The sequence below is a fragment of the Tursiops truncatus genome, chromosome 1 (genome assembly GCF_011762595.2).
Source record: "Tursiops truncatus isolate mTurTru1 chromosome 1, mTurTru1.mat.Y, whole genome shotgun sequence".
NCBI classification, from domain to species: Eukaryota; Metazoa; Chordata; class Mammalia; order Artiodactyla; family Delphinidae; genus Tursiops; species Tursiops truncatus.
Genome location: NC_047034.1, coordinates 109,006,615 through 109,019,372, shown reverse-complemented (window position 1 = coordinate 109,019,372; position 12,758 = coordinate 109,006,615). Strand labels below are relative to the sequence as shown.

The window sequence follows — 12,758 nt, the reverse complement described above, 5'->3', positions numbered from 1 at the left end:
CAAAGTCATTTCCACGTCCCCGCTCTCGGGTGGGCTTGATGTCTGAACGAACGCCACACTCCGACAACGCACACACAGCCCCGCACCTGGGCGTACCCTCCAAGTCTGGCACAGCGCGGCAACTCTCTGCTCCGTTGGGAGGACGAGTCAACAGCGGGCTGGACGGGAAAAGTGACACAATCGGGCCGGCGCCCTCCCCGCCAGCCACCCACGCAGCCCAGGGCGGGCCGGGCCCTCTCAGGGGTGCGGGCTCGAGCCAGGCGGCCGCGGTCTCCCCGGCACGCGCGCGCCCGCACGCCAGCCACGCCTGCGGCCGGGCGGCGCGAGGACCGGGCGCGGGCACTTTTCAGCAGCTCGGCGGCCGCGCCGCTGCTGGGCCTCCTCCTAGGGCCGCCGCCGCCGCCCCCCGGAGCTGGATGACGGAGTCTTGAAAGACTTTCACCAAATATGGGCTGGGGCTGGAAACGTCCTGCGCCGCGCGCCGCCGGAAACCTCTAGTCCTGGCCACCGCGGCGACTCCGGGAGCGCGGGCCGGGCAGCCGGCAGGGGGCGGCGGGCAGCAGGCGGCCGGGCGCGTCCCGGTGCTCGGGCCCTGGATCTCTCCCCATCCCCACTGCCCGCCGTCTCCGCAGGGGTCCCGGGGCCGGCTGAGGCCTTCCCAGCGCCACTGCCACACAGTTCCCGCCGCCATCCCGGCTCTCTCCGGCTCTCCCTGCAGTCACTCGGGGTGGGGTGGGCTTGGGGGAGCGGAGGGCAATAGGATGGCGCAGGGGCGCCACCTTAACGTTGGCCTTTCGCTGTCACAATAAGTTATGCTGTTCCTTAAGGTGGCTATAAAAGGTGGAGTTGTGAGACCGCCGAGTACCTCTGAGGACAAACGCACGCACACACACGGCTATTACAGGCACTCCCACCGTCCAAGGCAGTGTTTCTCAGGGTGTGTGAATCCCCGAACAAACAGCCTCAGCATCACCTCGGGACTGCTTAGAAATGTAACTAATAAGAAATTTGGGGGTGGGGCCAGTGGGGTCAGTCGTTTAACCAGCCCTCCAGGTGAGTCTGATGCGGGCCACAGTTTGAGAACCACTGGTCTAGGGCTAGGAAACCGGAGTCGCCAGGTTTAGGGTGATTATTATTCTCAGTTGCCGCCAGACAGTGAACCCTTCTTTTGGTGACCTAAAATTCCCTGGCATCAGTGGGCGAGAGACGTTCCCATCGCTCAGTCCAAAGCCAGGAGCTGAGAAGACAAGCAGCCCCTTCTCCCTGCCTTGCAGCCCAAGGAAACAAGGCGGCCCCTTATTCCCTCCTGGGGCTCCCAGAGAGGGAGGGAGAGAGGAAAGAGAGCAAAAGAGCCATGCAGAATTAGCACCGGAAGACACTTACCCGTGAACGTTTGCACATTTACCCTTCAATCTGTCAACGTGAACTGATCTGCAGCTCTCAGCAGAGGAGGGGAGAAGGCGATGGGACATCTGGGGTTTCTGGACCTTCTTTGAGCAGGACTTGAGGAGCTGCTGTTCCTCTTGTCTGAGGCTGTCGTTTACTAGCAGTCTCACCAGGACATAGTATATAGAAAGGCTGTGTACACAGGTTACTCCCGTCTCTCTGGCTCCCCAGCATCCTGGCCCAGTTTGCTGCAGTTTCCCACCCCCTCCCATCACACACCCCCTGCTTTAAATGGGCAGCTGACGGTGAGGTTCTGTAAGTTTCTCCTCTGGGGCAAACTCATCCTCCAAGATTCCCCAGATGAAGTCCAGAAACAAATGCACACAACCCTTGTTAGAAAACTTTAATCTGATTTTTAAAGGAATCTCTGGAATGGTGTGTTTTTGAATGCTGTGCAGCAGACTGAGTCTCTTTGAGCCCCCTCCTCCACACACACACACACACACGTGCACACACACACACACACACATACACACAAACTTCCATAAAGGAGCAAGGTGTATACATAAGCCAGTTGGATCATCCACTGTAATTTTATTTTAGATTCTGATAGACAGATTGCGTGAAAAACAAGGAATTCCAAAGAATTTCCTGCTCTGGGAACAGAAGTTAAGTCTATATTTAACAACATTTGAAGCTGTCAAGAATGCTTTGTGGTTGGATAACAGAGGCAGAAAAATGTTAAAAACGCAGGCTACTGCTATACCCAAATATGGAAATATTGTTACGTCTGGTGTCTGATTCACCATCTGGAAATACTTACAACCATGAAGTCAAATAGAAAAGACGCCACAACAGAAGCCAGGAACGCTCCTCTCCATTCCCTCTTCGCCACCTCCTCCCACCCTGTACTGTACCTACTCACCCCATCCCCAGTCACTTCATTAAGAAGGAAACAGTAACGAAAGCTGAACACAGGAACACAACAAAACCGTTTTCTAAATAATAACTGATGAATTGGCTTAGACAGGATGCAGGGCCTAGAACACCTGACAGTCTATTGTCTTGAAAAGTAAGTTCCCCACCCCACATGCCTCCAACAAAACCTTAGACATCCTGCTCCCTCTAGTAACAGCTTCTTAGGCTTCTGGAAGAGCACTTTTGAATGAATGAAACTTAACTCTTTCCTGCCACAGTTCTCTCCATTGGAGAGTGTTTTCATTGCAATAGCTTCTTATTGTGTTCATTAGAGTCATTCACAGAAAAGTCACACTGAAGGCCTTCTTCAGCAAGACTTCTCAGTCATTTACACTGAACAGCCCTAAACACTGCAAAGGACAAGGATTTCTCCCAGAGCACATATAAAAGGGAAACTGGCATAATTACTGTGTATGTTTTTATGAAAGTTACACAAGAAGATAGTTTTTTAAACTTTGAGGGAAGATTTGTCCATCACACTAACGGTATTTGAAGTTCAAGTAACTTGTTTTGTAGGAGGTCTTCTACTGAATGTGTTGCTGGTAGAATAGGGTAGAATAGGACCTTAAAATTGCTAACTTCTTTTTTTCTTTCTTTTTTTTTTACTACAGAATATTACATCCTAAATCTCTTATTTCTCTTTACTTAGAGAGCAAAGCATTGCAATTCACTTGAAATGGGAGGTTTCTAAATGGTCCCAAGGAAAGGAGTTAAAAAGCCCCGCAAAACTTTCAGCGTCAAGGAGTCTGCTTTTTCCAGAGATCCACTGGGCACAATGGTGCTGGAATCTGGTTTGGTTTTGCAGTATATACAGGTGATGATCTCAATACAAATCACTCCACGGTGGTCCCCTCCGCTTCTGGCTGGCTGCTTAGTTAGCGTCGCCTCCCGCCCGCGGAGGGAGCCTGGAAGGGCTTACCCAGTCTCCCGCATCCGTGAGGAAGTGTAAGTCCGCCTCCCAGAGAGCTCCCTGCGTTCGTTTCCTCTCGGACTTCCAACCCAGGCAGTGGGCTGGAACTAAAGTGGGAACCTCCAAAAACAAACAAGTACGACATACCAAAAAGCGGAGGGGGCGGGGGGGGGGGGGTTTGGCGGACGGGGGAAGACCTCTGCCTGGGAAACTGCCAGACGATGGGGGAAGTTGATTTTTTTTCCCCTTCTCATTCATAAATGCCACCTCGGGTATTAATTTGCAATACACTTCACTTGTCCAATAAACACCATGCCAAAGATTTGGGACTTGATCCGAGCACGCTTCTATGAAGTCCTCAGATAGATTCCTGGCTCCCAGACACTCTCCCTCCCCGTTCGCCTCTCTCAATAGATAACTTGACTCTCACCTTCGCTGTAAACAAGCAAACAGTTCGCTGCCTCCCTGGGTGAGGGGTTCCAAGGCTGCCCAGTCAACTCGGCATCACCCAACAAAACGACTTTTGTTCCTCCCTCCAGGTCCTCCCACCCTCCCAATCCAGGCAAAGTTCTGAACTCGCCCCCCTCGGCCCTTCCACCTCCATCACCACCATCACTCCAAGAAGAGCCCTCCCCAATAGAAGTCGTTATTTAAAGTGGAAAAAACGGAAGATTGTTTTCTTGACGGGTCCAGGACAAAAAAAAAAAAAAAAAAAAAGTGCAACGGAGCCAGGGGAGGCGCTTGGCAGGAGCCCGCGCCAACCAGCATTCCTGAGATGTTTGAGAATTCTGGAACGCGCAGACAGAGCCGACGTCACTGCAACACGCGGCGCCGCGGCCGGCCCGTATAAAAGGCGGGCTCTGGGCGCTGGGGCAGACCGCGAGCGAGAGCGCCCCCGAGCAGCATCCGCGCCTTCCGTCCCTCCCCGGCAAGGACCTCGAGAGAAGGACTCCCGCAGCCCGCTCGCCTGCCTGGCTCTCGCCTCCCCGCCGCCCGGCCCACAGCCCGGCCCACCGCCCGGCCCACCGCCCCAGCCGCGCCGGCCCGGCCGCTACGCACCGGTGTGTTGGCGTCTTTGCCTCCGCGCTCGCCCGGACCCCTCCTGCGCGCCACGATGAGCTCCAGCACCGCCAGGACGCTCGCCCTCGCCGTCACCCTTCTCCACTTGGCCAGGCTGGTGAGTTCTTTGGCCACCGCTTCCCCGTCCGCTCTAGCAGCCCCTTCGCCTTTCCCCAGATGGTCCGTGGCCGGAAAAGCTAGACTCGGAAGTTCGGCGGGGCGTTTCGGGGGAGCTCTTTCTTTAAGCCCGCCCTGAAGACGTGCCGGGGGGCCCTCCCGGCGTACGCAGCCGCCCGGGGTGGCCGGGCTGGACGGGATCAGAGACCCCCTGCCGCCCGAGTCAGACACCCCCGTCCCTTCCCGGGGCGTCCTTCCTGAGCACCGCGCCGAGCCTCACACGTGTCCTCTCCCCCTTCCAGGCTCTCTCCACCTGCCCCGCCGCCTGCCACTGCCCCCTGGAGGCGCCCAAGTGCGCCCCGGGAGTCGGGCTGGTCCGGGACGCCTGCGGCTGCTGTAAGGTCTGCGCCAAGCAGCTCAACGAGGACTGCAGCAAAACGCAGCCCTGCGACCACACCAAGGGGCTGGAATGCAACTTCGGCGCCAGCTCCACCGCTCTGAAGGGGATCTGCAGAGGTAAGATGCTTGTGGTTTGGCCCCCTTAAAAAAAGAATAGTCCCCGTAGTCCAGAAGTTTAGTAATTTTGCGACCATGTATGGTGATGCTTTGTTGTTGGTAGCTTGGCAGAAAGGCACATGATTTCAGCAGTCTGGAATGCAATTCAGTGTGTCTGGGCCCAACGAAAAGCGCATACGGAAAAGTGATTCCTGACTAACTTATTGTTCTGCTCTGGAGTCTCCGGGGAATCATAGGAAACTTTACCATCAATTGAATTTAGCAGCAGAAAATATGTCTGAGTTTCAGGCCGTCGTACGGAATCTTAACTTTATTCTCTTCTCCCTTTCTTTTTTGGTGCTCTTTGTAGCTCAGTCAGAGGGCAGACCCTGTGAATATAACTCCAGAATCTACCAGAATGGGGAAAGTTTCCAGCCCAACTGTAAACATCAGTGCACATGTATTGACGGCGCCGTGGGCTGCATTCCTCTGTGTCCCCAAGAACTCTCTCTCCCAAGCTTGGGCTGTCCCAACCCCCGGCTGGTCAAAGTTACCGGGCAGTGCTGTGAGGAGTGGGTCTGCGACGAGGATGGTGCCAAGGACCCCATGGACGACAGGGACGGCCTCCTGGGCAAGGAGCTGGCCTTCGATGCCTCGGAGGTGGAGTTAACGAGAAACAATGAATTAATTGCAATTGGAAAAGGCGGCTCCCTGAAGCGGCTCCCCGGTAAGTGAAGACTGAGACATTGTACTGAAACGCATTCCTAGTTTGAAACTTCAGAGGAATGAGAACCTGAAGCTGCTTTGTGTCGGTATGCCTCTGAGAAATCTTTCCTCTTGTTTGTCCCTCTAGTTTTTGGAATGGAACCTCGCATTCTGTACAGCCCTTCTTCACATGGCCAGAAATGTATCGTCCAAACGACTTCGTGGTCCCAATGCTCAAAAACCTGTGGAACTGGTATCTCCACACGCGTTACCAATGACAACCCTGAATGCCGCCTGCTGAAAGAAACCCGGATCTGTGAAGTGCGGCCTTGTGGACAGCCAGTGTACAGCAGCCTGAAAGTAAGTGCCTGCGGTGCCGTGTAGACTGGTCCCCTGGGTGAGATGGGAGCATCTCTTCCAAGAAAGAAACACTAACTTCCCTTCTCTTCTCTTTCTTACAGAAGGGCAAGAAATGCAGCAAGACCAAGAAATCCCCTGAACCGGTCAAGTTTACTTACGCTGGATGTTCGAGTATGAAGAAATACCGGCCCAAGTACTGCGGTTCCTGCGTGGACGGCCGCTGCTGCACGCCTCAGCAGACCAGGACTGTGAAGATGCGGTTCCGCTGCGAAGATGGGGAGACGTTTTCCAAGAACGTCATGATGATCCAGTCCTGCAGATGCAACTACAACTGCCCACATGCCAACGAGGCAGCCTTTCCCTTCTACAGACTGTTCAATGACATTCACAAATTTAGGGACTAAATGCTACCTGCGTTTTCCAGCACTAGGGCGGACAAAGTGGGGAGAGAAGAGTGTCAGCGTGATGGAGGCGTGGGTGGGGGCGGCGGGCTGAAGGGACTCATTGTAGAAGGGATGCACTGCTCATTCTTGAGTAGTATTAAGGTATTTCGAAACTGCCAGGTGTGCTGGTGCACATGGACACTAATGCAGCCGCAATTGGAGAATACTTTGCTTCATAATATTGGAGCACACGTTACTGCTTCATTTTGGAGCTTGTGGTGTTGATGACGTTCTGTTTTCTGTTTGTAAATTATTTGGTAAGCGTATTTTTCTCTAGGCTTTTTCCATTTCGGTTTTACAGTTGTAAAAGGTAATAAGATTAGTTGGACACTTAAAGACTCCATCCTTTGACAGAAGTAAATGGGAGGGGGGGTCCATCCCTTCCAGAAGGTGACACTCTGTGAGTGTCCATGAGAGGCAGCTATCTGCACTCTAAATTGCAAACAGAAATCAGGTGTTTTAAGACTGAATGTTTTTATTTATCAAAATGTAGCTTTCGGGGAGGGAGGGGAAATGTAATACTGGAATAATTTGTAAATGATTTTAATTTTATATTCAGTGAAAAGAATTTATTTATGGAATTAATCATTTAATAAAGAAATATTTACCTAATATCTGAGTTTATGGCATTCAGTATTTTTAGAGAATGTTCAAAACCATTGGGGACAATCTAGCTTATGCATTCAATCATTGAAACAGGATTTACTGAGTACCTACTTTGTACCAGGAACTGTTCCAGGTGCTTGGGATAGAGCAGGGAACTAACCTCTAAAAATCTAACAATGATTGCTTTTATATCTTCAGTAGAAAAAAAATCTTGGAATTTAGAGTAATCTGTTTTAAAAACATGTATTGAACACCAGGCATTGTACAAAGCACAAGAAGGAATCTGAAGCTAAGTTTGTGATTTAAATAATAATGCTTTATTTTCATAAGAATTCAAAGCCTAAGGGTCTCCATCACCCAAGCTCTTTGAGGTGGGTATAGTAGAGTCATTTATCATTTTAATCACTAGGTAATTGTGCAGGTCCCTTTGGTAGAGGAAACTTTAATGAAAACAGTCCGTAACTCAGGCTGCCTACCTCGAAATCCATGGGCAAGATTAAGCATGGTTGGATAATGTGATATAAGGTCCCTTGTTTATAACTTTATATTTTTCTAATATTGTGCCTAAAACTTGGGAGAATGACTTAAAAATTCACCCATGGTTGGGATCAGAGAAAAAATCTTGGAATCCATAGGAGTCAGTTTGTTTTCACTGAATGAGCTTGAAGCAATGACTTGTGTTAATCCTAATAAGCTGATGATTAGGTAAACATACCGTTAAATGCAAAGGAATGCAAGGAATTTCAAGTACTTTTCCAATAGCGTGAGGACCACGCTACCCCACCCCCTTTCCTCTTTAGAATATAAGTTATACTGAGGTGGGGGGAGCAATTAGATTGAATTGGCTATCTAGAAGGTCAGAGGCTAGACGCAGAGCTTGCCTGAAAGGACCCGAATCGTAGGTCTAGGAGAGGTTGAGAAGGCTGTGTCAATGTTTGTGAAAATGCTGGTAGCTGGTTTTAGAAGAATCTACATCTTTAGAAAGCACTGACAATAAACCTTTTATAGAGAGAAGTTTTCTTTTCATCAACCCTCTTGGCTCCTGTTCAAATCCATAGTGAAATATATCAGTCTGCACTTTGTTAAGAGAGTACTTGAATTTTTAGGCAATAAGAGAAAGTGCTTTAAAAGGGGAGGAGGGGGACTGCTTCTGGGATCCTATAAGAGTGAGTTTTCAAAATAGTTTGATATTGATGCTCCATTAAGACCTACAGAAAAGCACTGCCTAAGCACCTGTTTTAGAGCCTTACTGAAATGCACAAAGGTTCATGTAAATGTGATAGTAAAATCTATGGGCAAAGGTCTTCACTTTTTTTTTTTTTTTGCAGTACATGGGCCTCTCACCATTGTGGCCCCTCCCGCCGCGGAGCACAGGCTCCGGACGCGCAGGCCCAGCGGCCATGGCTCACGGGCCCAGCCACTCCGCGACACATGGGATCCTCCCGGACCGGGGCACGAACCCGTGTCCCCTGCACCGGCAGGCAGACTCCCAACCACTGCGCCACCAGGGGAGCTCGGCCTTCACTCTTTTGATTCTGACAATATCTTGCCTGAAATATTACAACTGTGCCTACTGAGTAGTCAGTTTTTCCTGCCCGAGGCATTCAAATTTTAAGGTATTTGGAAATTTAAACACCACCTGGCTCAGTCTTGGATGCAGTTAAACTTGTCAGCGCAATAGAACATGTAAAACATATAATAAAGTTGTGAGGATTTTGTGGTGCCATCTTGTCAAACACACATCTAAATCCATAGGCAAAATTTACACATTCCCAGGCACCAATCCTGAGGTACTGTCTTCCAACACTAGAGCCCAGCAAATTGCTTCTTACAGAAAGATCAAGGAGCAATATTTTATAGACCCTTTAAGTATGTAGTGAGGTAATATTTGTCCAATTAAGTTCAAATGTGAAACAAACCTAGCATGGGAAAACACTGGATCTTTGGGTCATTAATCTCAATTAATTTAAAAGAACACAAATAGACACAAAATATGTCCATTTGATTTGGCTATAGAAAAAGAGTGAAGACATTAAAAGTAATTGAGAATAAAATTATGCAATTTAGAGCGTATCAGTTTTATCTAGATCTGGAATGGAATGCTGCCTACTTCAAATATTGAGAAAACACAATAAAAAACCGTGTATTGAAAATATAAAATAGAAGTTGCATATATAAACATTCATTATAATGTACATTATATGTAACCTCCACACACGGTAAAAATCTTGTGTTGTAACCACTTTCCAATCTAAAAGACCCTGGTGTTCTTGAGCTGTTTTTTTTGTTTTTGTTTTTGATAGAGGTGTAAGCATTGAGAGTTATAATGTGACCCCAGAATCTTAGGAATTTAGTGAATTTTAAGAAATATTCTTTGGGACATTTAGCAGCACAGTGAGTGGTCTTATGGTGATGATTCCCACATAAGCGCATGTGCTGTCCACTCCACAAAGAGTTGCAACTGAATCAAAATTAGCAGAGTACATTTTAGTTATTTTACCAATAGAGAGACTAGATATGATTTGTTCACAACCTGTTTTCTGCCTTCTGGTGCTATTTGAAAGTCACTTGAGCAACAGCAAGTGTGCAGTGGGACCATAGTAGAGAACGAAGCTGTGCTCTGGGCAGGGTGGCAGATGACGCCATGGAAAGAATCCCAGACTAGAATCAGGAGACATGTCTTTTACACCAGCTCTGCCATTAATTTACTGGGTGCCCCTGGGTGAGTTTCTGGATTCTCCTCTGCTGTTTTAAAATGGAACAATAGATTCTCACATTTTTGTCACCAAAGTAATTATTTTTTATATACTCTCTTTGGTGCATTGACTCCCATACCTTAAAAACTTTGTCTCCTCAAGCAACTGAATGTATGAGGTGAAAACTGCTCAGGTCTTTCTGTGGGCAAAAGCACTCATCTCCATGAAGCCTTCGAAAATGTAAGGCCCTCTTTACTGTCTAAAGCACCCCTGGTCATAGCATGTGACAATCCCTGGATCTCACAGTATGTAGGTCCATAGTTTTTCCTCTCCCTGTGTAGCCCCAATATCTGGGCCTCATTAAGTCCCTGTCCTAAATAACTCATTCTCTGAAACAAAGCACATTGTGAAGCACAGCAATAATACAAGTGTCCTATGAATACAACAGACTTACCTGTGACTTACTTTATTGGTGATGGGCAATGCTCATCCAAGTAATCTTACAAAGTGCAATTTAATTAAACAAGTACTTAGCTGCATTTGTTAGTACTTTACAGTTCTCATATATTCTGCTTATTTATTCTGAATCCACCCCTTTCTTAATCTAGTGCAAACATCCAAATCTAAGACACCATCATCTCTTGCCTGAATTACTGGAATGGCCTCCTTACTTGTGGCATATTGTATTTTCCAAAGGTGGCTGCAACAATATCTTCCAACCCACATGCCCTTCTGCAATGTGACCCTGATGCTCTCCCATCAATAGATGGGGTCTACTTCTCTACCCTCTTGGAGCTGGGTGGACTCTTTGACTGCTTTGACCAATGAATATCTAGGAAGTGATGTGATATGGGGCTAGCTCCAAATACAACACTGGCTAGGAACTCCTACTTCCTTTCTCTTAGAAAGCAGCTTCAATATAAGAGGTACGAGTACCTTGAGACCAGCAGACTGAGAAGCCCATGCCACATGGATAGGTCGGAGAGGATCAGATGCCATGTGGAGAAAGAGGAAGATCAGGGAGCATTTGGATACCACATGTATGTGAAGACACCATCTAGGAAGTGGATCCTCCAGCCCCAGCTGCCTTACAAGCTGACATCTTGTAAATCAGAGATGAGCTGCCTGTTGAGTCCCCAGAATTCCTGACCCATAAAATAATGAGCAAACCAATATGATTATTTTAAGGCGCTAAATTTTGGGTGTTGTTTGTTACACAGCGATAGATAACTGAAACATCAGTGGTTTCCATTCTTGCCCTCCAATAATCCATTTTCCTTACAGAAGCCAGAGTAATTCTTTAAAAATGTAAATCAGAACAGGCCAATCCTGTTAAGAACAGGAGGCTTAAAGGCTCCATGGCTTCCCATTGCTCTTGGAATAAGATTCATCTCCTTACTTGGCACACAGCTCCTGGAACCTGCCTACTTCCTTCATTTACCCTCGCTTACTGTGCTCCCACTTAACTCTTTTTGAAATAAGCCAAGTAAATGCCTCCTCAGGACCTTTGCACTAGCTGTTCCTTTGCCCAAAATGCCAAGCTCCCTGATCTAAGCTTCTTCCTATCATGCAGTTCGCAGCATCAATGCCACATTCTCAGTAACCTTCCCTCCCCACCCAGACCCAGTCTAAAGTGGTTCACTACATCAGAGTCGACTGATTTAAATGTTGATCATGTCTAAGAAATACATGACAGCAACATCTAGACTGGTGTTCCACCAAACAAACCAGCACCATAGCCTAGCCAAGTTGACACATAAAATTAACCATCACAGCACCCGTGTAGTAAAACCTTTTGGGGAGAAGAAACTCATGTCCACTCTCTAAACTGGAATGCATTTGAGCAGTCAGAAAAAAGCAAAAGCTTTGCTAGTTATACCTACGATCCCTCTAGGCCTCTCACCATGCTTGTGCATGTATGCGGGAAGAGCTCCGGGATTTATTTTGCATTGACCAGATAGATGCATGGGGCACCTTAAGAAGGTTTCTAGAACACTAACCCCAAATTCCATACAGAACCAGCAGGATCCACCTCAACTGAAATGGCTGCAGGTGGGGGAATAGAGGGAGATCCTTATAAAATCTCTGGAGAAAAGTCTTCTCCAAATCTGCATGAATACAATAAGACACAGTCCCTTGCTTGCACACACTGTAAGGCAGAAAAAAAGTGCTCCATCCTTTGGCTTGTCAGGCAAATAAATCCTCATTGTAGCAATGAAACCACAACACTGTCGGTGGCTGTTTAACTCTTCCTACCAGATTTTAAATTTCTGAAAGAGTTTTGTCAATGAATGAGTACCAACTAAGAATAGATTGAAAGGAGTTTGAAAAGGCACAACTAGAATTTGCTTTTCTCTTCTCCATGGAGATCTGGAGCTTCCAAGTCTCCAGATCTTCATGCAGAAGAGAAAGCAAGTTTGTCCTACATTGCTCTACTGCAGAGGTCCTCAGCTGGTGGCTTAAGCAGGATGGGGCAATAAATATGTTTTGTTCAGCCTGAAGAGAGTTTATAAAAACTGGAATTTGTTGCCAATATTTGAAAACTGAGTATTTTTTTTTAAGTTCAAATTTCTGGGGTTTTTTGGGAAAAATTCATAGATCTGGCAGCAGTGGACCTTGGTTTCTACATGGCAGTTTGCACATGGTGGGAACTGAGCTGCAGCTTCCCCCCTTAGAGTGGGTGCTCTGCAATTCACCAGCGATGGATGGAGACGGATGGAGAAGAGATACGTGTGTATCCTTGCAGTTGGAGGAGTCGAAGGTCAAGCAGAGATGATCTTTAAAAATCCAGACTCTGGGGCTTCCCTGGTGGCGCAGTGGTTGAGAGTCTGCCTGCCGATGCAGGAGACACGGGTTTGTGCCCCGGTCCGGGAGGATCCCACATGCCGCAGAGCGGCTGGGCCCGTGAGCCATGGCCGCTGAGCCTGCGCGTCCAGAGCCTGTGCAACGGGAGAGGCCACAACAGTGAGAGGACCCCGCGTACCGCAAAAAAAAAAAAAAAAA

The 12,758-nt window shown here is 48.2% G+C and overlaps 1 protein-coding gene across 1 annotated transcript; it reads left to right on the top strand.

The window, feature by feature from the left end:
• The first annotated feature begins 4,153 nt into the window (after positions 1–4,153).
• CCN1 (cellular communication network factor 1) lies at positions 4,154–7,065 on the top strand. The gene is made up of 5 exons (XM_004325596.3): positions 4,154–4,451; positions 4,753–4,966; positions 5,316–5,672; positions 5,799–6,010; positions 6,112–7,065. Exons 1-5 carry the CDS (start codon positions 4,389–4,391, stop codon positions 6,412–6,414), a joined length of 1,149 nt encoding a protein of 382 aa, XP_004325644.1. The 5' UTR covers positions 4,154–4,388; the 3' UTR covers positions 6,415–7,065.
• The last annotated feature ends 5,693 nt before the right edge of the window (positions 7,066–12,758 follow it).

Coding starts and splice junctions, on each gene's coding strand:
- CCN1 (XM_004325596.3), top strand. CDS start 4,389: ATGAGCTCCAGCACCGCCAGGACGCTCGCCCTCGCCGTCACCCTTCTC. Junction 4,452..4,752: donor TTCTCCACTTGGCCAGGCTG/GTGAGTTCTTTG, acceptor TCCCCCTTCCAG/GCTCTCTCCACCTGCCCCGC. Junction 5,673..5,798: donor CTCCCTGAAGCGGCTCCCCG/GTAAGTGAAGAC, acceptor TTGTCCCTCTAG/TTTTTGGAATGGAACCTCGC.